This window comes from Sturnus vulgaris, chromosome 18 (genome assembly GCF_052056855.1).
Source record: "Sturnus vulgaris isolate bStuVul1 chromosome 18, bStuVul1.hap1, whole genome shotgun sequence".
NCBI lineage: Eukaryota > Metazoa > Chordata > Aves > Passeriformes > Sturnidae > Sturnus > Sturnus vulgaris.
The window spans coordinates 1,052,586-1,079,239 of NC_142260.1; the positions used below are offsets into that span (position 1 = coordinate 1,052,586).

Below are 26,654 nucleotides of genomic sequence, written 5' to 3' on the forward strand. Positions count from 1 at the left end.
AGTTTCCAGGTTTCATTTGTATGGATTTTTCTTTGATCTCTGAGGTAATCTAAATATTCCCAAAGCTGTAATTTAGACTTTTAGGTGATACCATTAATACATCTCAACTATGCAAAGGGTATTATTATTATTATTATTATTATTATTATTATTATTATTATTATTATTATTATTACACTTAAAAAAAGCCTTGCTGATCCTTGGAAATTGTGGCTTCTGTTCCTGCAGAAATTTTTCCCTTCTAATGAAGATAAGACACTCTCTGATTAATTATCTAAACAATATTTAGCTCGTTTGTTTTCAACTGTAGTGTGTTTTATTTTCTTACTAGCAAAAATCCCTCTGATACTACAGTTCCATTGGCCATTATAATCACTTTGCATTAAGGGTGTTTTTAGTGTGGTGAGTCATATCCAGGCATTTTCATTCAAATAAATACAGAGCATTGGTTCACAAAATACAGTAGCTGATTGTATTCTTGCACATGACAGAATAATGCACACAGAAGTTTGTCATTTAAAGAAAAATAAATGGAAGTATTTCAAAATAGGGTTTTTTTTTAATGTGATGAATGTAGGCAATATGAGGCAAAACTGGTTTGTGATCCAGTCAGCAAAAAAAAAGTGATCTCTGCCTTTTGTGTAAAATAACCATATTTCACTGGAAAATAACAGTGAGGGCCTGTAACTTGTACTTAATTCCTTAGTCCTCTGCAGGCAGTGTGCTTCTTGCCAGTTAAAATAATGTGATTAGACTTTTAACTACAAAAATATTGGATGGGCAAAAACATGCATAAGCCAAGAAAAATTGGCATTTTCCAATTTCTGCCTTAATCTGCACTTTTCTACCTGCTTTGTAGTAATTTTAAATTTATGATCAGGAAGTGTTACCTGCTGCAATTCAGGTCTTTGTGGATGTTTAAATAAATTGTGTGAGTTTAGCTGTAATAAGTGTTATTCATGCTTTTTAAAAAGCATTAGCTGTTAAATTTCATTCTTAGAAACTCCACAATGGAAATACAGAGATGCTGTGGTGCAGTTTTCTCTCCTTGGTCATTCTGACTTTTCATTTCAAGAAAATGATTGTGAATGGAAACACCTCGATAAGTAAAATGATATTCCTGAGAGAGGTGAAGAAAATACAGTAAGGAAGAGAAAATGTGCCAGGGCAAAGTTATTTTGTAACTCAAGGGTTTACATTTTAATTTTCTCTTTACATTGTGGTGCCAGCTTATTGCAGATACTGATAATTCACCATGAGTGAAGAGTGTAAAAAGTTAATGGAAAATATTCCTGAGAAAGGTTGAGATGGATGAGTCTTGACTTTCAGCTGTTTTTTTGGACATTTGGATAAAATGTGTCTGTGCTGTCTGTGCTCCCAGGTCAGGATTTCTGTAGTGACCACAGTGTTATGACTGTTGGGATTAAAAGTGCACAGGGAAAATTCTGCTGCAGGGTGAAGAGTTTAGAGACACTGGGGGTGGAAGAGCCTGAAGCAATAACGTGCACTGTGGTGCTACGGTTGTTGGAGATGGGAGTGTCTGAAACATATTTACAAAATAATACTGTAAATACAGGCCCTGAGAAGATTTAAAATGAAAAGTTTTCCAAGACTCTGTTGTATAATGGAGGTTGCAGTTAAAGTGGTGTTGTGAGGACTGAATTGAGAAGCCCATTTTAATTATTTTCTGAGAAATCTGCTAATTGATACCATTGAGATTTAATTTGTAGATACAGCTGCTGCTGCTAATGTCCCACATTCTGCATTTTAAAAAGTCTGCTTAATTTGGAATCTCATAGGTCAGTTAACACTTCGGTTTTGATTCGTGAATTTATGAATATACAGCGATCTTGACTGTAAATGTTGTATAATTATACATTAATATAACCTCTATGTTTATAATTTGGTTATAATATTGTTATACATTGGTTGTTGTGTGAGGAAGAGGACAGGATCATTCTGTGAAGAACTGGAACTACCTGCACTTCAAGCCCCAGGGAACAGCTGGGAGTTCAAGGAACACAAAAGAACATCTCAGTTGTAGAGGATTAAAAAGCAACGAAAATCCCTGCAGTGCTTCTGTGACTTTCTCTGGTTGCTGGAATTTTGTTTACCTAAGGGGAAGTCCTGTGACCTGAGCTGTGTGTGCTGCAATCCCATGTGCCTAAAGAAGGATGTGTAATTTTTTTGCTAGTCCTGCCATTCGTGGTGGTTTTAGGCAGGATTTGGACTGGCATTGGCAGTTGGCATTTCGGTATTTGGATTCTGTGCTGCTTTTCCAGAGGGAGGCTCTGAGGATGCTCAGGGGGCTGGGGCAGCTCCTGCAGGAGCCAAGGCTGAGAGTGCTGGGGCTCTTCAGCCTGGGGCAGGCTCCAGGGAGACTTTGTTGTGGCTTTTGAGTATTTGGAGGGATCTGACAGATGGGGATGGTTTCATTATTGCAGTGAGGTGAAAGGATGAGGAGAAATGGCTTTAAACTGAAAGGGAGCAGGTGTGGATTGGATACTAGGAAGGAATTCTTGACTGTGAGGTAGTGAGACTCTGGACCAGGTTTCTCAGATAAATCTTGGATGCCTCATCCCTGGAAATGTTGAAGAGCAGAGTGGATGGGCTCTGACCCTGCTGCTGTGGTGGGAGGTGTGCTGGGGGCTTGGGTCTGAATGATCCAAGGGTCCCTGGCAGTGCAAACCATTCTGATTCTGTGATTATTGCCCTGGACTGACATTATTTCCTGGCTAGGCATCCCACCACTTGAACTGAATGCTGTTTTAGTAGGGGCCAGCTGAAAACCACACTGACTTTTTAATGCAAGGTAACAATAGATCCAATACATGCTTCTGCTATCTTAAGTGACCCCTTCACCTATTCCACCAAATATAAAGACAGCAATTCCACAAGCATAGAATGGAGCTCAGGTTATATAAACTATGAAGAGGACAGTCCTTGAAAAAGTTCAGTTATTCCCTTGTGTTTGTTGCTTGGCTTGTTAATGATTTTTTTTATCCTTCTGGTGGTAAGCAGTTAGAAATTTGCTTTTGTGTCTTTGATCCGTGCCACTTGGCATTGGATGAAAATTCCTTGCTTCCAAAAATAGTGGGTGTTACATGTCGTGGGTATGGATTATTTCTTTTCTTTTAAGGATTTGCTCTTGGCTGTAGCAGAAAACACCTTCAAAATTGAACCACCATCCTTGCATGATTTTATGGGTAGGGTGAGATCACTTAATAAAAAGAGTACATCTGTCCTTTTTCTTCCTTTGGGTAAACTTCTGGGGAAGACCATTAGGAAACAACATAATTCTTGGCCCTGCTGTCAAGGCTCTTTTTTAATTTTTTCTTCCAGCAGGTTTTCAGTATAAGATGCAGGGAGATGGGCTCACACAATTAATAGCCAAGTACCTGGCTGACTGCTCACAAATATTCCTGTTGGAACTTCAATCAGTTATATTGTTTTATTTTCTTTAAATCTGTTACTTAAAACAAAACTGTCTATTTCCAAGTAGAACTTGAGTGGTTTTTTTTCCTTCCCACTGTAACACTCACTTGTAATTTTCTAAGGCATCAACAAAATAGCCTTTGTGTCTGTTTTGTAGTTCTCCTGCTTGCATTTATGTCCATAGAAGTATTTGAGAATGAAAACAAGTGTGTAAGGAATCTAGAACCAAACATTTTCAGGTGCCAAAAAGTTCAAGCTGCTCTTTCTTTATGTCTTTAGAATACAGTGTCTTATTCTGCAAACCTTGCACATCCAAGGAATGTAGAATTTGCACGTGGCCTTGGCAGGATTTTTGAGCTCTCTGATGGGAGTTAAATTCAGCAGCATTAAAGCTTGAAGTCATGGCATATAACATGAGGACCCCAGAATATTGGATAGAAAACAAAGTCTGTGTTATACAAGTTTAAAATAATGAATTTATTTTTAATTTTTTCTAGAGAGTATTTTTGTATTCAGAAATGGGACCTTTTTCCTCCTTTCCCTTTGACTTGACAGCAATTTGCATTGCAGTGTGGTTGTGTCTTTCTAGTGTTGTACTTTGAGATGAATGAATATTGCCACTCATTGCTTCTGGAGTTTAATCTGCTGTATTAATATCACTGGCCTAGATTTGGATTCTTAGATGGTTTTCAAAGAGCAGTAATAAAATGACAACATGTGATACTACAGAAGCCAACATTTTCTGGGTCATGTTAGGCTGAACTTGATGTCTCAGTGCAGTTATTTGTAAATTGTACCTGAGTGAATTAAATTTAGAAGGACTAGAAAGTAACTAAGCAGAAAGATTTTGATTAAATAGTATAGGAAATTCATCTCGGAGTGAGCTGAGTTTTGGAGACTTCTGTTTGGAGCTCCAAGTTTTCAGGTGGCATTAACTGGTTCAGTTTTGAAGAATTGCACTGACAATTTAATCCTGCCAAGTAATTTTGCTGAATTTGCTTCGTGGGTGTTGCAATGCATTAGGATTCATTCTGCTTTTACAGTTGTATTCTATTTTACAGAATGTTACCTCACAGCTCTGGATGAGTACAGGAGGGAGAAAGGCAACCACCTTCTTCCCACATACATTGCAATTAGCTCTTGAAGGGAAAAAAGCACTGATGTTGCCAAAATGTTGTTTTCAGGATAAAGATGGTATTTTTTTTTTAATCTACATTCAGGAATTTCAACCTCTTCTCGCTTCCCAGCTTTGCTGGAATTCTTTGGAAAGGTTGAAATTGTCCTTTCTGCTGTTGAAAAACAATGAATGTTTTTGCTTGTATGTACTGCAGTACATACCTGAAAACTGCAAATGAGGTTGAGTCTAAATTGGTAGGCACCTTTTCTCTCTTTTGAAGGTCTTAAATTTTAATAAAATGATGATTTCATAAAAAAAGGGAGGACTGTACAGGAAATCTGCTTGAGAGCTAAAATGTGAATCCTGATCTCCCAAATCCCAGTGTAGTAGTGCCAAAACCATTAACTTCTTTAATCTGTTAATGATGCAGAAAAACTTCAGGTATTGCAAATCTAGACACTTCTTTCACTTTTCTTGTGGGAGAACTTAATTTCTCTGTAAAGACACATTTCCTAGTCCCAGCCCAGTTTCCAAAATAACTGAAATTCATCACTCCATGAATTCCAATTTTTTCTGCTTTATAATGCAAAAGTGATGAATATAACTTCAAAGCAGATTCGCTTTGTAAGTGAAGATTTATTCAGCAGAAATCAGTCATCTGATTTCTTTATTCTTCATTTCTTTATTTGAAAGAGCTATTTTCAAATTTCTGACTTGTTTTAAAGTAGACTGCAATTGTAGTCTACTAAGTTTTATTTCAGGGACAGCACATACTCAGAGAAATTATTTGTGACATTTCTATAGTTTGTAAATTAAAAGGCAATGGAACTACTGAAAGCATGGAAAGGTATTGTGTTGCTTGTAATCCTCTTGATTAAATATTCATGCAAATGATACTTGTCACGGTGCAATTGGAGTGTTTGTATTTTAAAAAATCAGCATTGAATAAAACTCTTTTTACTGTAGGTTGCTCTGAATTTACCAGAACTGTTTAGCTCTTGGTCTGGCTCTGTTCAGTCATATGCTTTGGAACACTTTATTTCTGCTCTCACTGTATCTGTAGGGGAATGAAAATGAACTCCCTGAATGGTGAAGGACTATTTAATATTTGTATTTTCAAGAGATTACAAAGTTTTCTGTAAGTTAAAAGATCCACATTTTTCAAAGGCATTCTATCATCGTATGTTCTGTTAAATAATTACCTAAAGAACAAATATTATTTCATGTGAAGTTACTTCACCCCTTTAGCTGCCAAGTTTCAGTCACATGCTTGATGGAGGCTTTCTTGGCATTGAAAGGCCTTAATGCAGGATCTGAGGAAGTTTTTTTGGAATTTCTCTGAGCCTCTAATCCCGTTCTCAGTGCGGTGTCAGCAGTGTGAGACTCCCTGTCCTGCTGGCAGCTGCCAGGGCAAACACCAGCCCGGCAGGGACCTGCAGTGCCTGAGCCCTGCCCTGCTCCTGTGGGTGTCCTCAGCCCCCAGGGGGATGCCCTGGGGCCAGCAGGTGACAGCGAGGGCTGTGCTCACACCTGGGGCTGGGACAGAGCTGCTCCTGTGCTGCCAAGGTGGGACAGGTGAGTGCTGCAGGGGCTGTGACACAGCTCCACCTGTGCTGCCAGGGTGGGACAGGTGAGTGTTGCTGCAGGGGCTGTGACACAGCTCCACCTGTGCTGCCAGGGTGGGACAGGTGAGTGCTGCTGCAGGTGTCCTGGCTGAGGTGTGCCCTGAGGGCATGGCTCAGCCCTGTGGAGCTGTGCAGGCTCAGCTGATGAAGCAGCAGCAGAGCTTTTGTACCCCTGGAGGTGTTTTCTGCACCTGTGACAGGGGAGGCTCTGCTGGGAGCTGCAGGACAAGGGGCCACAGCAGCAGTGGCCCAGGAGGAAAGCTGCTGCTGACTGCCCTGTTCACTGTGATGTGCCAGGAGCTGCCTTTGGGCTGCCTTGTGCTGCAGATTTGCTCCCTGAAGCTTAAGGAGCAGGATTCCAGCTCTGTTGGCTCTTGGCATTTTGGATGTGCTCTGTGGTTGTTCACTTCCAGTCATGTTGTGAAAGGTGGTGGTTGCTTCACCTTCCCAGTTCCTTTAAAAAAAGAATTGCAGTCTCCATGCTTAAGGAAGGGGTTTTCATCTTCTCCAGTGGAATAATGTGGTTTCATGCAGGGTGTCATTCAGAAGCAATTTTGAAGCCTCATGCTGTCCCCAGAATCCTCTCTGGTAATGCCTGTTGGTGTTTGCTGAGCTAAATGAAACCTCTGAGCCACGTCACAGAAAAACAACAAGGTCCTTTACGAGTGTATTAGCTAGCTTAGGCACAGGAGGAGTGAAAGTCTGCTTCTTCCTTAGCCACTAAATCTGCATTTTGTCATCAGTTATGTGTGCTCTGGACTTCTCAGCTGTTTGCTTGGGCAATGTTAATGTGGCTTCTCAGTGACATTAAGAAAATGCAAATGTTTGTTCTGTGGCTGGGCTGTTTTCAGTGCCACTCTTGTCATGATATTTTATTATTTTATTCTCAAATGTTCACCTTCTGACAGTGCAGTGTGTTGACTCAAGAAATGTCACACAGAATGTTATGAGAGTTACATGAGAGTTTTCTTCACTTTCATTTATGTTTGGTTCACATATTTGGACATGCAGTACACTAAACTCAGCATAACTTATGCCAGTAATGTAAATTGTTATTCACCAACTGCTATAGGTTATATTGTGACCTGACATGCTTTAATTACATGGTGGGGAGTTGGGGGCTGGGGTGGTGGCACTGGATGACTGAAAATAGTGATATTTCTGGAGAATTAGTTAATTGGTTTGTGTTTAGCAAAGAAAATTCTGGAGATACACACACTAAAGTAGTTCATTTTCAAAAGTTTGTTTGGTTTTCTGCATTGAGTAACATAATGAGAATTAAACCAGAGGTGTTTTAGAGGTTGGAATTATTTATTTAGTACAGTGTTGAAATGGTTAATGTATTAATGATTGCATTTTTTCTTCTTTGTATAAATGTTGTCTACTAGTGTTGTGTAAATTTTAGCATGTTTTCCATTCTGTAGATGCCAAAGAAAATACTTTAACTCTGCAGCAATATTTCTGTGAGTGTTTGGAAATGTCTGAGGAGTTTCTGTGCTTGTCTGACTTGGGGCCACTCAGTATTTCTACATCTCTAAGGACATGTTGGCTCTAGGTTATTTCTTTGGGCAAGTTACACTGAAATAGTTGACTTCAGGTAGCTTTATGTCTTTATAATTGTATAGCTGTAAATCCCCCCTGTTTTGCTGTAAAGCTGAGCATTTTTTTTTTTCTGATTTGCCAAGATATTTCTGGGTACTTTATAAAAACTGTGCATAATCTAGAAAGGGACTGTTCCACATCTGTCTTGCAGTTCCAATCCTGCAGGTTTAATCTTGGCTCTGGGTGTGATTTGCAGTAGCAGAAGCTGCTGCCATGGCTTTAGAACATGTCAGTATTTCAGTGCTGGGCTCCTTTGGAAAGGAGAGAACAACGAGGTGTGTAATTCACAGCTCTGAGGAGTCAGCCTGAAAAGCTCCATTAATTCATACCTGTTGCTCTAGGCAAGATGATCTTGCATTGCAAATCTTCTCTCAAGCAAAAACTCCTCTCAGGAGTATTGTAGTCCATTTAGTACTTAAGATTTGATAAGAAAAAAATTTTACAAATGCATTTAACTTTGGAGGAGATGCATTGCATTTTATCCAACACAGTGAATTGGGTGAGGGCAGGGGAAGGAGGAACTCCTTTAAAACAGTCAAGAATCACACCAACCAAAAGAAATAACTTTGTTGTAATATTTTCCTTTTTTTTTTTTTTTTTTTTTTTTTTTTTTTGCCTGAGCTGCAGATGAAAGAGTTTGAAGTGTTTCAGAATTAACCACCAGGCCTCCATAGGCTGGACCAGTTTGTTACTAATGAAGGAACTTTGATTAATATAGATACCAGTAAACATTATCAGCCAACCCACAGGAATAGGTGTGCTCTGTGGGAATTGTGGTTTCTTCACAGCAAACATGAATTCAGTTAATACAATGCTGATATCCTTGTTTATTCTTTAGCCTTCTGAAGGGCACGAGGTTTGTGGGATTAGGGTCAGTCCCTCAATAGTGCTGTGAAACTTCAGAGGGACTGAGACAGACCTGGGGGTGTTCTGAATTTTGAATTTGGAAAGACTTTGGTTGGAAGTTGTGTCCTAGCACAAAAAGCACAAGAAGCCAGCCCCTGTTAAGTTCTCTGCTTTAATGGACTTTGGATTTATTTAGCTGCTGAAGGAGTTAATTAATAGTGTTATTAGAGACATGTTTTAATGCTCTTTTGAGGAGTTCTTCCTGAATGATGTGGAGTTTTTACATTTTTCTCTTAGGAAGCTGTGTTATGTGAAACTTTCTCGTTTGTTTTGGGCTCTGTTTGCCTTCTGTGGCAGACAGGAATTGTACCTGGCCTTAGGAGAGCTGGGTGAGGCTTCAGGTGTTGTGTTCTGCACTGGGGAGGTCACACTGGGTTTCTCAGTTTTTGCTCCACTCTGGTGCTGGAATCCTCCATCCCCAGCTCCCAGGGCAGCCTGCTCAGTGCTTTGCCATCCCTCTGTGCCCTTTTCTATCCTCGAGGGGGAAAAGCTTCTCCTCCGAGCAGTCTGAAGGTTCCTTGTTCCACTTCCTGCTGCTCCCAGGAGGTCCCAGAGTGAAGAATCTTCTTGGTGGGTCCTGGCAGGGCACTCCTGAGCTGAGCCAGGTGCTCAGCACCATTTTAGTGCCCCTCTGCTGCCCTCCCTGGGGTTTGTTGGTGCCTTCCCTGCATGAGGAACTCCAAAATTGGATTCAATATTCTGCACCTCAGCCCTGGGACAACGTGATGGATACCAGCTGTAATTCCTTCATTCCTTCCTGGACACTGGTGGTTTTATTTTTCATTCAAACTCCATTCCCATGGTACAGGTGGTAGATAAAGCATTTCCACTTTATGGAGAGTGAGAAGGGCAGTGTGTTCACATTGTCTGAGGGCACACCCAGCAAGGTCTGCAGAATCGTCCTCTGATAATCACTCCTTTTGTATTATGGATTAAATTCAATAAATAATAAACCACAAGTGCATTTATCTTAAGTTAAAAATCTATCTTCTGCGTTAAAAAGCCAATGAAGAGAAAATGTTTTGAGGCTATATGTCTTATGTTGCAGCTTTTTAAAGTTCAGTTCTTACAGCTGTTGTGTTAAATTGTTTCAACTTTTACACTGTGTGCTTTGCTGCTTGGATGGAAACTGGATGCTGGGAAACTTTGTGTTTGCTTTGATATTTAGAACAAAGTGGGGTTTGTTGTCTGTTATCATATGTGTGATGTCTTTGCATCAAAGTTTAATAGGTTCAAATAGCACCAGGGAGGCTTTTCAGCCTCCTTTGGTAAATTTAGATGCTATGCATGTGAACACCTATTTTATTTTAACCAGTTTTGCTATGGCTTAAAACCTGAGATCTGTGATATTTTTGTGTAAAGCTTCCCTTAGATACTTTTTCCAAAATAGTATCTTTATGTGGCACTGTTTGTTGTGTGGCTTCCTCACTAAATTCTTTACATTGTGGTTGATGTTGGAATATAAGAGTGGGCTGCTTTTACCCAGGGTTTTAAAATCATATTAATTAAAGATATCACCACTTGCTTTTTTATTAGAGAATGAATTAATAGTTTCGTTTGTGTATCTGTGTTATCAGAGCAGTTTTTAATTTAATTTTCGATTTTTAAGGCAGGGACTACAATTTTCCTAAAACTGCAAAAGTAATGAAATAGAATCAAATTCCTTTTTTATAAAGATTTCCTTGTCTTCAAGACTAACATGCTTTTCCCCTTTAATTTCAAGTTCCCTGAATGCATTTTGTTTTTGTGAGTTCATAAAACCCTGATGGTTTCTCATGATATGCATCAGAAGGATTTGTGAATCAGCAGATGACTTCAGCCTGTATTAGTCATGGAAATGTGTGTTGATCCTGTGATGATAGTGTATTCATCCTCTTATCTGTGCTTGTAATGACTGAAAATACTTGGAGTGATTCTGTGCCATTTTCCATATTGGCTTAGCATTGGTTTTTAGCTCTTGTTTTTAAAAGCCAGTTCATTAACAAAATCTTTCCTGCTGATCCTGCGACTGGATAGTATAAATTATCTTTGGTAGTTCATTGAGACAGGAGAAAAGCATTTTTTCATTTCCAAGGAAACTTGCAGTTTCCATTTTCCCTCCTCATCAGTGACCTGGGAAGAAGGATGACACTACATGAGAGCAGGGCTCTCAGTTTGCTGTTTGTTTCAAACTCTCCTCTTATCTGCAAGCCTCTGCCAGAAGTGCAAATGTGATAAAATCTGATGTCTGCCCATCCTGTCCCCTTTCATCTGCCTGGGCTCAGACTCTTGTGTTGACTGCTGCTGGTCACAGACCCAGAATTGGATTTGGACTGAACCACTAAACCCTCGTGAATTCTCATCTGAGTAGGATGTGAGGTTTGAGAGAATCAGTTTTACTCTCTGATTCTTTTGCTGCAGTTTCTAGGTTAAGATGCTAATTAAACTGAGGGGGTGAGGTTTTGACCTTATGAAAGTCTCCTGGATGCTGATTACAGTGGGACAAGGATTTTACTGCTGCTCTGATGAGAAACTGTTATTTTAAACTGTGGATCACGTTCAGTGTCTTGAAAAGATGGAGTTTTGTGTACCTGCAGCTTGTACTGGGTGCTTTTGCTTGAGTAGTGCAATTAGTTGGTATTGTTCCTAATCCTTCCATATTATTTCTGTATTACACTGTGTTTATCTTCCAGATTGCAGAACTTTGAGGGCTCTGTTTTTCTTGGACTATTTGTTGGGTACTTGTTCTAACCAATTCTTAAAGCTAATATCCAAAAAAATTCTTTGAAGCCATTGATGTATTTCAGAAATACGTTAAAAAAAAAACGAAAAAAAAATACGAATAAAAAGCAAACTATTCCTGGCTGTTGGCTTGACGAGCACTTTGTCCTGTTTGGAGTAACAGCTCACTGGCTGAACAGTTCCTCAGTGCACGAGTTCTTGTGTCAGCTGCACCCACACCCAAATCACCCGTGGCAGTGTGGGTGGGTGCCCACACAAAGCTGTCATCACCATTTGGGGTGTTCAGCAGAAAGGTGTTTGTGCTTATCTGAGTCTTATAGGTAAGTGGAAAGGAGTCAGCCTGCCTGGGGAATAAATGCTCTAGAAGTGGCCAGTAATAATTTATAGGGCATCTGGCCAATGACAATGTGAATTTTTCTCACAACTTATAAATCTGCTGTTAATGTGGTGTAGACTCCATCAAATAGTTGATTCACACATTTCAAGTTTCGGCTGCCTGTGCATTTAAATTACTCCAGAGACAATCTATACACTTGCTTGACTTCAAATGAAAGGTCATCAGCATCAGTCATGTCCAAAAACTAATAATTAAGACTTGGCTTTGACTCAAATGCAAAATTAATCAAAGTCATATTAATTATGAGTTCTGCAAAAGTGCCTGCCTGTCTCCATTATACTACAGCATTAGAACCTGGTTTGCATCTCTCTTGAGACAGTGGGTGATGAATTTCTTATGTTGGTCAAAGTTGTGTATACATGCTGTGAAATCATGGGATTTGTGGTGAGGTATCTAATTACAAAGAAATGGGGTTTTGACTGTGATTCTTTTATGAAGGGTCTGAGTCTTAACTGTTACTAGGCTTGGAAAATGGTGTTCTGTAAGTCTGGAATTCAGAATAACAGCCTGTAGTGTAATTTAATAATGCTGGTAGTGGTAGGTAGTAACAAATGTAATTTTTTGTGGATTTTTCATGTTTTTATACTTGCTTTGCTTTCGTGGCCGATTACCAGTATCCATACAAAATCAGAATAATATGAAACTATTAAAATGAAAAGATGGTTGCTAGGAAAAATGCCATAATTGATCACACAGAAATTTTGTAGTGTTGCTAGAAAACTTAGCTTGGCATTTCAGGTGTTTGGTGTGGTACTGATGAAAGCCCTGAGGCATTCACAATTCACATGGGGAAGCATTGTAAGCCTTTGCCAGTTTTGTTGAAGCTATTACATTTTTCTCTAGTGAAAAGAAAAATAAAAAAAAAATATAAAAAAGGGGGCATGGAGAGTGGAACAGCTTATGTGTCCTTTTATTAAGGCACATTTATTGTGCCTGTTGCAGGTGTAGATTTCTGGGCAATGGAAACACATTCAGTAGTTGCCATTTGGAGGCAATAATAGTAGGTGATATAATAATAGGTAATTACTGCTTGGGTAGCTGATGTGTCCAGAGAACAACTGTGCCAGGTCTTTTCTTAGTCAGTGCTTGGAAAGGAAGGAAAACTTGCACTGCCACAAGTTCAGAGCCTTCTTCCTGCTGATGTTATTGTTTTATCGGTGTTGTGTGACATGTCACAGGAAAACAGCAACAAAATATCATCATCTGAAAATCTAGCTCTTCAGTTTCTCACATCCTGATTAAAAAAAAAAGGTACTGCTAATAGTCTTGGAATAAATCCGTTTAAATACTGGGAAAGCTTCAAAGGTATTATAGGAATTAAATTGTGTTTGCAGAGAAAGGATAGAGGGAGCAGCAGAACAGAATAATTTACGTTGGAAGGAAGCTCTGTGCCCATCACAGCCAGGCCAGCTCCAAAGTTAGAACAAATTTCCAGAGTTCGATGTGGCAGCTTGGAGCCTTATCTGGCCACATTTTGAATGTTTCCATGGAAGGAGATTCCACAGCCTTGCTAGGCAACCTCTTCCAATGTCTGACTGCTCTCATTGTGAATGGAAATCTCCCTGCTATCTAATTCCTTGTTGCAGGGCATTAGCCATCTGCTCTATAGCTTGTTTTGAATAGTATCGCTTAGTCTTAATGAGTCCTGTGAGGCAAAACACTTAAACTCTCACTTTTCAAATTCAAATAAACCCGCTGTGTTCTGCAAAACTAATTGTTAGTGGCGGGGGTTTCATTTCTTTCTTCCCAGTGAAGTCCTGGGTACAGAAGGTGCAGATTTGAGGGAAGTTTTGGGTTTATGTGCCCTCTCCTTGTCTGTGAAATTACCATCTGCATTTTATGCAGCAGCAGAGCCATCCTTCTGTTTCTCTGCTCATGGTGTCTGTTTGACATGCAAAACCTGTGCTAAAATGCATTGCTCAGATATTTTAAAAAAGTGTTTACTTTCCAGCTGAAATCTTTATTATTAATAAGTCATGTTTAGTCTTATTAGCAATGTACCTGCTTTTTATTTACAACTAAAAGGACAAATTCATCTTCTGGAGAATTTATTTCCTGGGATAGAATACAGCATTTGTGTCCGTGCTAGAATGGAACAATGGGAAACTTCCCTTCCTGAATAACCCTAGAGCACTTCTGGAATACAGTCCTTTTTCTTACTCTTAATTGAGGAGTGAGTTATTAATGACTGAGAGCTTGTTGGCAGCTCCTCTGCCCCTGGAGAACAGAGCTGGCAAGGTATTTTCATTTTTTAAAGCTAACAAGGTGTGTGCACTTGTTTTGATAGCAGTCCTAACCTAAGCACCTAAGATTGACCAGACTGCATCAGGCCTGGTTTGAAAGGAAAGTTTCAGCTTAAACCTGGACTGTGTAACAAACATGAAGTTTAACTGTTAGGGTTACAATTTATTTCTTTATTTACTTATGATTTTCTTTGAAAACATCTCAAGCTCCTTATCCCACTGTTTGGATGTAGACACAAAGTAAAACCTCACACAGAAATGCATTTTTAGGAGACAATACTCCTCAGTGGTTTTGTGAGGAAATAGATCCTGGTTGCTTTGCAGATGTTAACTCTGTGTGCTCACTGAAGATACTTCCTCTGGAACTCTGATTTAATGGAAAAAACTGGAGAGCTAGAACCTTTATTAACCTTTATTAACCTTTATTAACCCAGAGCTGTAGGACAGGTCAGTTCTCAGCAGCCAGGGCCATCCTGGTGCAGTAATTGATAAACCCAGATCTTGTTCACAGCTCCCAGGGGCTCCAGGGTGAGGATTTTTCTAACAGGCAAGGTTGGAAAAAGGCTTCTGGTATTGCATAAGTGGTCACAGCTTTCAGCTGGAAATATCTCACTGGAAATGTTCATTATATGGGTTCCTTGTACCTGACTTGCTGTAGCAAGGTGTGTTGGAAAAGGGTGGCAGGTTTCTAACACACCAAACATTCCCTGTGCCCATGGCTGAGTGGGACACTTTGTGGGGTTTGGTTGGTTGGTTTTGGTTTGTTTTTTAAACCAAGACCGTTTGCACTGGAATGTTGTGGCTGTGTGAGCTCTTGGATTGTTGGCTTGTCCTTTAGTCAGCAGAGTTGTTATCTCTCAGGAACTCATTCCTCTGAAAAATCAAAATATTTCTTTGTGCCTCACTCTGTGCTGGGGCCATGCTGGTATGTGGGCAGCAGGGTCCAATCTGTCATGCCTGAAACCAAATAGGCTTTACAAGAGGAAAAACTCCAAATCTTGAAATAAGAAAACACATTATGTTTTCATTTTTGCCTCTTTGAGGTGCAGTTCTTTGAATGGCCATGTTATTTTTGCTTTCTGAATATCCTCAGAGTGTTACTGCTTTGCTACATTTGATGTGAGTTCTGGTTTTGGATGGTGTTTACCTAAAAATTGTTAACTAAACCCAGAAAAAATTAAAATCTTAAATGAATGAGCACTTGGTTCACAGATAAGTAAGATATTTATCTTTAATGAAATGTTTGACAGAGGATAGCAAAACGTTAGATAGTACTGAGGGGAAAGTTTATAGAAACCCCCGATTTTAATTGAATTTAATGAAATAGTAAATAATGTTGTTTTATATAGACTGTGCAGCTGCACAGCTAAGGTTATTTATTGTCCTCTGCATGAAAGTGTAAAGAGAAATCATTGGAGAAACATCAGGTTAGAGGAAAAAGAAACATGCAAGAAATGGCTTCCACATAATTTCTCTCTGTGACCTCATGAAATAATAAAAATTGTGTCAAATGTTGTCCAGCAGCATTTCAAGTCATTTTACTGGTTCTGTTCTGTGAAAATTACAGAAACCAGAAATTTCTGTTGTGTAATTTCTATGCTGTATCTAAATAATGTGGGAACAGGCAGGTGTAAATAACTGTAAATTGAAGTGTGTCTCACGAACTGAACATTGTAACTGGTTTACTTTTAAAATATTAACCTGCTTAATAATTAAATGGTACAGTGTGCCATTGGCAAAGCTGACAAGAACATAGGGAGGAACTGAAAACATTTCAGACTTGAAAAGTCCCTCAGAAATTTATTTAATTTCTGGAATAGAGCAGCAAAACATCAATATGAAAAGTTCTACCTTTTAGAGATCATATTTTACTGGTTATAGCAATATTAATTTTCCTTTTCCTTTTTTCTTTTTCTTTTTCTTTCAGCCATAATCAGCAGACCACATCATTTAGACATCCTGTGACAGGACAGGTTTCTCCAGAAAATATTGAATTTATTTTGCGAGAAGAGTAAGTAATTTTATCCCCGTGCCAAGAGATCTAAAACAGTAATAACACATTTGCTTACAGTAGATTAGTAACTTGATTTATTGACAGTTCTTCCAATACTGTAGAAAAATGTAATTGAAGTTTGTGCTTAAAATTTTGCTTCTCATTGTGATAGTGTGTTTTTCATTCTGTGCTAGGACTTGAGGGAAATTGAATCTTAAAAAAACCCCAAAAATTAACAAACAAAAAAATAGAAACAATAATGCTTAAGTCTTGTATAAATATCAGGTACACAGAAGATAAATGTAAAGTGCTTTTGGAGCATATTGGAAGGTTTGCACTGAAGTTGAATTACACAAAATACCACAAGTTTCCATTTTATTTCCTTGGTTTTCTTACATTCAAGATGTTCCACATTGATCAGCTGTTTTTCTTTGTTCTAGAGAAATGGTGTTGAATACATTTGTTTCCAGCATTTTTTTACCTAGATTGTCTGATTAAAAAAATTAACCAAAACCAGCAGGCAGAAGTAAGAAATGCCAGTGTTGAGTCTGGTCCCCCTGGGGTTGGTGTTGGATCAGATCATGAACCATTTCCCCTGAGGCTTCAGCTCCTCCTTGTCACCCTGGCTGCATGATAGATTCTCTCATGGCATGACTGGGTATCCTCCCTGCACACAAAACAGTCTTGGATGAAATTCTGCATCTCTTCTAAAACCAAAGGGCGAGGAGAATGGCACAGCACCAGATAGTTTTTGTTTTCCAGGCCAGTTTTCCAGCACTGTCCAAGCATCCTCTGTCCCCTCGTGTGTCCCCCTGCTGTCATGGTTTGTGTGGCTGCCTGCACAATTCTGAGCTCTTTGCATTTCAAATTCCATGATTTCATTTCCTTTACGTTTTGGTAGGACTGCTATCAAAAGCAGTTAGAGCATGAAGAAGAATGAGGCCAGGAGGAAATGCTGGTGAACACTCCCAGGAGAATGAGCCTTTTCCAGCAATGTGTGACATGGGGAAAGAGAGCTCAGAGGTTCTGATACAGCCCTGAGAAGAACTTCTCAAATGGTTTAAAAGCCAAACCAACCAACCCAAACCAACAACAGCAGCAAAACCCCCAAAAATCCAGCAGCTCATAAACAGCTGCTCTCTCCCAGGGCAGAGCAAAGCCAGGGGCAATCCTGTGGTAAGATACCTGGTGAGAATGAACATGAAATACAGCAATTGAGGAGAGGACTGTGATTAGGGATGGCTGCTGGGCTGGAGGTGTCCCCAGCTGTCCCATGGCATGCAGGTGCTGTGCTGGCTTTACTCCTTTCCAGCTGCTCCACCTCCCTGTCTGTTCCACTTCAGCAAATCTCCCAGGAAGCATGGACAGCAGCCTGTGTTCCAACCTCCCTCCCTTAACTGATTTTTAATTTACCCGTTGTAAAGGTTCAGTCAAATTTAACGTGAAATTTAAACATATGTGCTGGAAAATAGGTTTAGATAACCCCTTGGAGCTCCTGCCTGGATTAATCACACTTGCCTAGGCTGTTGTTCATTTTGTAGTCATGGTAGCTGATAAAATATTAAGAACAGGATTGCAAGAAGGACTTGTTGGTGGCACGTGGGTTTAGTGATCTTTATGTTAGAAACTTCTTTGGAAGAGAAATGGAAGTGCTTGTTAGGAGGGGAGTCTCCAATCCTATGAGATGAACATGTAGACTTCAGTTACTTGCACTCAGATGGTCTCAAAACCAGGAAAAATCTTACACTGTAGTAGAATTAGTAGGGAGAGGTGGTTTTAATTCTAAAAGAGGAGGGAATAGCTGGAATGATAGAAGAGTAAATGATTCTAGTCACTGCTCAGGAGAGACAGTCTTCACAAGAATATTTCTCTGAGCTTCATTATTGGCCTGAAGAACATACAGTGCTTTTAAAATCAGACGTTTTGAACTCGTCAGTTAAAATTGCTTTAAAAATGTCTTTTTCAAATGCGTGGGATGCTGTGGTTCGCTGAGTTTTGCAGCCCTGGTGTGCAGCAGTGGGGGTTTACACAGGGGCTCTTCACCACGGTGCTGTGTGGGTTCCTGCCAGGTGCTGATGCTGACACACCTGCATGTGTCTGGGGAAAGCAGGAGCTGTCCTGGAGCTGTCCTGGAGCTGTGCCATGTTCAGTCCTTGCCCTCGGGCATCAGGGATCTCTAGATGGATGGTGCTGATGGTGTGTCAGGCTGGAATCAGTGGCATGAAATGATTTCCACCAGAAGGACTCGGCTCAGAGGGGCAGTCCCTGCATGGCCATGGAAACTTTCCATCCTTTTTCCTGTAGCTGAAGATCCCTGTCTGGAGCAGCAGCTCCTCAGGGTTTCACAGAAGGTGATTTGTTCTTCAGTGCTGTTGTGATGATTGATTACTGACTGCTTGATTTTGATTTAAGGCTGGGGCCAAGGGCTTGTCACCAGATGTTGACTGGGAGCCGGTGGGGAGAAGGAAGCACAAACTTGTTCAGGCTGCAGCACACACATCTATTTAAAAGGACACATTTTACATCAGCAAAATAATTCACAGTCATGTAGAAATGATGAATGTGGGGACTGCTCTGGCCATTCCTCATCCTGCAAGCAGCGTTCTGGCAAGAAGATTTGGAAACAAGTTTTGGAAAATGACCCCAATGAGTGATGTAATCCTGGCTTGATTATGACTCAGTTGTGAACCAAATGCCCTTGATTCAATTGATCAGATGAGACCTGGACATTTTCAGTAGAAGGCTGAGACTATTTCTCTGCTCTTTTCCCAAGGTGTTTAAACAATATCACACAAATTTTACTTTTCAAGCTGACCTCTGTTTTTCTCTACTCCATTGTAGCTGGAACCTGTGACTTTTGAATTCCATTCTCTTTTGATCCTAATACTATTCCTTCTTCCTAAAGGTGTTCTAATTTAGATTTTTTTTTTCTTCTACATAGTGATTGGTAATTCCTTATTTCCTAAAACTATATTAGCTGTGACCACTATAAAATCCCTGCTTTGTACTCTTTTTTTTCCAATCTTAGCAGCTTTGGTCACTTGGTGTGTGGGGTGTGTGTTCTGTACCTTTCACTGGCTCTGCTGGAGAGCCAGCTTTTCTGCATGTCACTTTTAGGTTCCTTTTTTTCTGATTGCTCATAGGTCACTGCAAGATTCAGCCTATGAGCTCACTGTTTGTTATAATAATTTAATTGTACTTTTTCTTCTCTATTCCTCTACTAATGATTATTAACATACCTTGGCTGCCATTACTCATTGAGCTGATATTTAAAAATAACCTTTCCTTGGCAATGTTGTTTTGAGTGATAAAAGCTGCAGAGGTGTTTTTTTATTTTTTCCTCCTTTGAATTTCTTTTCTGTTGTTGGCATGGAATTCACTTTAGCATCATGCTTGCTTGTACCTGAAGATTATTTTTATATCTGTTTCTGCCAGCATTTCAGTTTTTGTCTAGAATAATTTTTATTTTCATTCGACTGGTTCACCTCACAGTTTTTAGGATCACTTTGAGATAATCTGAGTACCTTGCTGCATGGGAAGCCCCTCCATTTCACAACTGCCCCTTCATTTCTGTGCTTTGCTTTCATGTTTTTAATGAACCCTTAAGCCACAAAGGGACCTTCCTTAAAGAACCGAGGGAAAAGTGAGAATTAATGATAAATCTGCCAGCCAGGTGTTGGGTTCTTAGTTAACTCCATTGTTACACAGGCATTTCTCTGAAAAGAATCTATGACAGAAGTAATTGGGATAGCTGTATATCATGTTTGGATGTCTCTGCCTGTAACTTTGTTTAAATAACAGTTCTTTAGTTGTGGGCAGAAAGAAGAATCAGGCACATGCAGCCTTGTAACCAATGTTAAACACTGCATTAGGAGCTGCAGGATATTTGTCATAGCACTCTGTTTGCAAATGAGAAGATAGTACTTTAAAAAAAATAAAACTTGAACATAATTGTAGACATAGGGGGGAAAATAAAATGTGGTTAATCCAATGAGTGCTGTCCTCTTTCTTGCCTGTTTTTGTGTGCCTGGTAAAACCTGTGCATCACCTCTGGGGAGAGAGCCATCTTATTTTATCTATTACATTTGGTTACTATAGCAGCAAAAATATCAAGTGGAGAGGAAAGAGGAGACCCAAACAACCCCAAAATAAATATCTACCTTGTTCACATGCACAGAAACACTAGGAGAGGTTTGGTTTTTTTTTTAATCTAGCTGATTAGGAAATCTATTATCAATAAAACTACATTGACACAGTGTTATTGCATCATGTCTGATTCCACCAAATAAACTTTTTAAGTCACTGGCATGGATGTGGATCTTCCAAGTCGACTGATCTTTATGATCTCTTGTGAGTATTGCATCTTCAATATGGTGTAGTAATTTATTTTTTTTTATTGTTCTTGTTCAATGTCGGGGTTTTTTAATAACTCAGATGTTGGCTATGTCATTTTTTCAGCTGGTAAATGTGGTTTCTGGAGACATACTAGCAATGTTTAAGTGGAGCAGGGAGTTGCTCGACAGGAGATATTATATAGAGTGTTATTTTAGAGTATTTAGAAAAAATGTACAGAGTATTGGAGCTCCAAATGGACAGGCTGCAATCCTGTGTGTGTGTTCACACACTCGGGGGAGGCACAAGGAAACCAGGCTGGAACAATAAAACACCACCAAAACAAAACCAGGATGGGGTGTCTTGGATAACAAATATTATCAAACATCTTTAGTAATAATCAATTTGAATTAAAGTTTCTGTGTACAGACTCCATGCTGTGGTCACTTATTTTTCCAGTTGAATCTGTAAATACTCTTAGGACAATGTTAATTCCCTTAACATGCTGGGATGTTTCAGGTAATTCTTCATATTCTGTCTATTCCTATTTGCTTTTAAAAACACTGAGAATATTGATTAGCTGTTAAGAGACTCCAATACCTGAGTTTTATGTTCTGATTTAATGCAAAAAATCTATTGTATCCTCCTGATATACAGATACTGAAATAAATTTGCAGTATTTTTGTGTTTTCTGTTAAATGTGAGTACAGCAAGTTTGCCTCACCAGTTTTATAGAATAATCATGTATTTTCTCTTTCAGTGGACTTAATGTCTCTTTTGAATTGAAATGTCTTGCTATTTGAATTCTTCCATGGCAACAACCTCACTTTTTTTTTTTTAAAAAGCATTTTTCTGCTTGTGAATTTGAAGTTTGTAATGAATTTGATACTACTAGAAAGGGAAAGCCTGGTTTCTTAGCAGTGATTACTTTTAGTAGCAAATGGAAGAGAAATTATTGTATGATCACATAATAAATGCTTAGAAATTACGTTTTTATCATTTTGTATTGTATTATGATTTTCTCATGATGGTCTTGTTAAACATATCGTTTATTTTCCTCTGTAATTCTTGTATTTTTTTTTGAAAGTGAAGCATTTTTAACCTGCTGTGAAACAGTATTTTGGGGAATAGTGAAAATCTGTTAAATCAGAGTAGAATTTTTAAATTAAAACCATTCCTCTGGGGTTATTCCTTCTTCATTAAAATTTTTTTTTATTGAAAAATTTAATTCCAACTCGTCAGAACTTCAATTGTATTTTTCATTTTCATCAACAGAAATAGCTCAGTCAGGCAGTGTCATATATGGGGAGTTTTTTAATCTGCATTTTGCAGAGGCTGGATGAAAAGGTGACTCAGTGCTGCAGTAGGGTATCTGTCCATAAGACTCAAATTGAGGCAAATTGACTCAAATTGAGGCAAATTGACTCAGACTGACACAATTCAGTTCTCTTGCTTTAAAGAATAGCCAGGAATTTTAGGGGCTGGCTGTTCTTGTACCTTGGACCTGAGGTTATATGTACAATCTAGAAAGAAGGAATTTATGCCAGATATGCAAGATAGAAATAAAATGGATCCTAAGTTGTGTTATTTACTTGCAAGCTTCATTGAAACCCTGGTCACAAATGGAAAAATATGCTTTTCCTGAGAATAAACCATCTGTGCAAGCTTTTGGACAGATAATTGCTCAGGCTGTAACTGAGGAAGAGCAGTGGTGGCAAATAATTTGTCCTCTGTTAAACCTTGTGTTGAGCTCCTAAAATCACAGAATCTGTTCTTGTGAGAACTGCTCAGAATTATTCTGTTCTCTGGTGGGTTCACAGCTGGATTTCAGTGGTAGCAGCAGCCACGTTTGGTGCAGCTTGGATACCATTTTTGTTTTTTTCTAATCATTGGCTTTGGTGGCTGGGAAGAGGAAAATCGTGTGCTGTTAATCGTTTGTTTTGTTGTGTTGTCTTTTCTGATGTGACTGTGTTGCTACTTGTTATTTGCTAAATGATGTTGTTAGTGATTTTTGAAAATGCCACCTATGGTTTTAATTTCATTCAGTGCTGCTGTCAAGATTGGCTGCTGAAGCTTCTCTTCACAGAGATTTTATTTTTCCCTTGCATCCTCTCAATTCTTCATCTGGGTGGCTGTACTGAATTCTTACTTGTTGAACAGGTTCTTCTGGTAGGATTGACCTCACTTATCCTTTAAATGGATATCTGAGCTAGTTATCAGGATTTCTGGCATCTTAGGATGACTCAGAAATTACACATTCCTAACAGCTATCTGCCATGAATTGCACCATTTTGCTTAAAAGGTATTTTAATAATTCATATTGTGCTATGAATCATATTTTGGGCAGATTCAAAGATACAGCATTAGGTTAGTGAAAGATCTAACAGCAGTCTAGACTCAGTTTGATTTTAAATGAAAATCCTGTTATTTATTGCCAAGTTCTGATTCCTGTCCTTTTCTCCCCAGTACTGATTCTTTCACAGGTTTGTGGCCAAGTCTCTAAACTGGGCACACTTTGGTTACCTTCTCTCTTACACACTCCCTGTTAATTCTTGGTTCTCTCTTGGGTTTGCAGACAATTTGGCAAGTTTCTTGCTCCTGATACACAGACAAATACCAATCATCACTGCTTGAGAAAGAGCTGAAATCAAAATAACAGGGGTGGTGCAAAGGAACTTGCAGACACATGGGAAACATTTGACTAACTTGTCGATCACAAACTCTGAATATTAAATACAAAAAAGCTGAGTGTTTGAAACAATGGGCTTTAGGTTATCTGGTTTTGTTTGCTTTCTAGGCAGAATTCATCTATGTCCAAGCAACAAATAAACCAAAGGCCTTCAAGCATGGTCAGTGAAACGTCCACTGCAGTAACTACATCTGCTGTTGATACCAAACCTGGCTCTAAGGTAAAGGAAAAAGCTCTTTTTTCAGCTTGTTGATCAGAACTTCACTAATTTTAAATGCAGTATTCTTATGCTGATTTCAGTAGGGTTGTGGATTTAGCCTAGAAGTCTAGAGAGACCTGAGGGAAGAGGTGATGTCTTCTGGCCAGACACAAATCTTTTAGCAGCACTGTTCCAGCTCTTGCAGAGGCACTGTAAAGCCACATGATTGAATGGTAACTTCTAACACAGTGATTATTGTGACATGGAAAGTTTGAGTCTTACCAATGGGAGTAAATATATGTAATATTAGGATTTCAGCAATTTGTTTTGGTGTTCCAGTGTTTATGGCAAGAAGTGATGCATGATACCAGGAATTTACACTTCTTTTTCATTAAATTTTATTGCCTTTCCTCCTCTTTGTAACAATTAAATCCTTTTCTGCCATCAGTGCAGTGCACAAACAGTGCAGGCACCAAGTTCACACACAAAATGTTGAATATTAGAAAAGTCCATTCCTTGTCACTGACAAAGGACCTGTGTCTGTTATTGAACAAAGTATAATAAAGTGCTGTACTTGAAGTGTCACCATCTATTTTAATGCTTCTTTGACCTTGCAATAAATTACAGAGCTGTGAGAATGGCAGTGGGTGGATAAAAAGGGATAGAGCAATATTGAAAGAATTAGCAGAGATAAGATAATTTTCTAAACTTTGACTGCAGTTCTTAAACTTCTCAGTTGCTTTTTTTTTAAATGCAAAAGTTGTAAGACTCTTATATAAGTGAGTTTAAGAAATTACTGAATTGATTGCAAAGATATTTTGTTCAGTTGGAATACTTAAAATCTTTTACTAATGCTCTGAAGTGCTTGGGTATAGGAGATGATACAATTTCATGAGAAGCTAAAAATTCTTTTTTTTTAAATTATTTTTTAAACCCCTAAGTGTATAAGTTATTGGACCAATACAAAGATTGTAGTGTATCAAGAATATCTTTAAAGTGCTAGATGAAATTATCACTGCAGACAGTAAGCTTAGTATGTTACTTGAATTAGCTGAAATTCTTCTTTTTGATATTTGAAGAGTTGAACTTAACCAAAGTATGTTGGCTTTTGTTTTTACCGTGTTTATCCTCCTTGCTCTGATTTTTTCAAGCCTTCATTAGAGGCAGAAAGCTCATTTTTCCCCTCTTTAAACCAGCAGATTTACTGGGGGCCTGACACAGTGCTTGGAGCTGGGGAATTCTCCAGTGACACAGTTGGCTTCCACTTAGCATCACATTTCTGCCAAAAATGTGCATCCTCTGAGCCCTGCTCCTGCATCACTGCCTGTGTGCACAGCCTTGACATCTCTTCTCTTGTTTGCTAGAGCCATTCAATCCTTCACAGCACAACACGAAAATGATTTCAAGTGAAACCAGCAATGAGAAAAAAATGCTGTCAAATAAATGAGCTGTGTCCTTCACTTCGAGGCTGACTTCTGGCAGGTTGAGAGTAGATTTTAAGGTCCTTCCATCTACTTCTAAATGTTTCCTTCCCTGAATTCCATAATCATTCATTCAAAGAGTGATGCAGACATGCAGCACAATCACGAAGCCAGAGACATTTGCATGTTCTCTACTTGGCCATGGCTATTTTTTTTAATTTTTTTTTTTTTTTATTGAATGCTTCTATAATTGATCCTGCAAGTGCCATCACAGAATGGGGTCTGCATGGTGTTGGAATCCTGGCCAGATTCAAACTGGTTTTTCCTACAGAGCTGAGCATATTTGGGGCCAGTATTTTGATACAGGAGCTGTCTGAATAATAATCTGAAGACTTTAGACCAATGCAGTGTATCCTGCTTTTGACATTTGAGGGGTGTGGGGCTGAGGGAATGAAAAGCAAAGTGTGACATGCAGTGTCTGCTGTGCTTTGTTTTATTCCAGAGCAGAATGAGATGATCAATACTGAAGATTATATGAGAATTTTAATTAAATAAAGCACCATAAAATAATAATTTTGGTTCCATTATGGATATTGGATTGACATATAATATACAGCCTTTGGAAAAATTTTCCTGCTTCTATGCCATAGAAATTGTTTGGTCTTTTGACCAAGTCCAAGGATGATTTTTCTGCATTGTGGGCTGCATTTTTTAAAAATTAGAGAAAGTGCTTGATTGAAAGATCCGATTTTTAAAAAAAAAATCAAATTTAAATGCTGCCATAAGGCCACATCAGCTACACTTCAACTGCTCCTCAGTTCCTGCACCCTTCCAAAGATCTGGATGAGAGAAAGATTAGGGAACTAAATTCTATACATTCTGTTAATTGATTTCTGTTCAGCTGCAAAGCAGAAACAAAGTAAAAACAAAATAAAAACCAGATGTTTGACTTTCAGGGCTTTAACAACTTTGGGCCTCACTGTTTTTCATCCCCCTTTTTAGGTAGCTGTTGCACCTTAACATTTGGTAACAATTTTGAAAAACTCTCCTGTGTTGTTAATTCTCATTTTCCTTACACAGAGCCCATCTCTGGCTGTGTTTCCCCAAATCCAGTGCCCTGCAGCCTGGGGGATCTCAGTGCTCCATCCTGCCCTGACCAGGGCTGGCAGCTGCTTTGTGCCAGCTGGATGGCAGGGCCAGCTCCTCAGAAATGCCACCCTGCTCTGCTGCCTTTGTGCCAGCACCTGGCCACGTGGGACAGGTGTGGGACAGGTGTGGGATTTTTCCTCACCTGGTGGCTCCTGTGCAGGCTCTCCCTGAGCTGGCTGGGGAGGTGGCAGTGCTGGGGAAATCCTGCCCTTTGACAGCTCCTCACAGTTCTCAGATCTGCCTCACTGTTTTGTGTGCTAGAGCACCAAAAAAGAAGAAAAAGAAGTGCACTTACTTTTTTCATATTGATTGTGGCTATTATCTTTAGCCTTCATTAAGACAGGAGATTTAGTGCAGATTGGTAAAGCCTGGCCTTCATCAATCAAACCAACAGAATCCATGTCAAGTTATAATATTTTGCTAGAATTATTTACATTATGTGCTGTCTTCTAGTCCAGATGTTGCCTGACTGGCAGGAGCAGTACACTGAGAGATTTTTCTGACGTTTCTGATTTTTCTGGTGTTACCCCCTTGTGTGTGATGAATATACTTCTTTGCAGAGCTGCTGTTTGCCTGCAGCCCACAGAGCATCTGTACCCTGACAAACTCAGAGGTTAAAAAGAGAGACACTGCAGGAAAGAATGTGGCCAGCTCTTTTCTTGGAGAAGTTGGCAGCAGCTGTAAGGGGAGTCTGTCCTGCAGCAATTGGAGGAGCAAACTGGAAAAGAACAGGCAAATTACTCATCGAGTGATTCTTGCTTTTTCACAGGTGGATGGGCCTTGCTTGTTTGTTTTTGAAATAGTTTTGTCCATGTGAGTCAAAAC

General features: G+C 39.2%; 1 protein-coding gene across 18 annotated transcripts in view; it reads left to right on the forward strand.

Moving 5' to 3' along the window:
• PLEKHA7 (pleckstrin homology domain containing A7) overlaps positions 1 to 26,654 on the forward strand; it is a 135,224-nt gene that overhangs the window by 59,019 nt on the left and 49,551 nt on the right. For 17 of the 18 annotated variants that reach the window (XM_088175642.1, XM_088175643.1, XM_088175644.1 and 14 more), the window contains 2 exons: positions 15,974 to 16,057; positions 23,169 to 23,280. In XM_088175642.1, the coding sequence (XP_088031768.1) occupies positions 15,974 to 16,057; positions 23,169 to 23,280 (196 nt within the window). Of the gene's footprint in view, positions 1 to 15,973; positions 16,058 to 20,199; positions 20,390 to 23,168; positions 23,281 to 26,654 lie in introns of those variants that run through there. The other variant, XM_088175655.1, reaches the window with a different exon arrangement.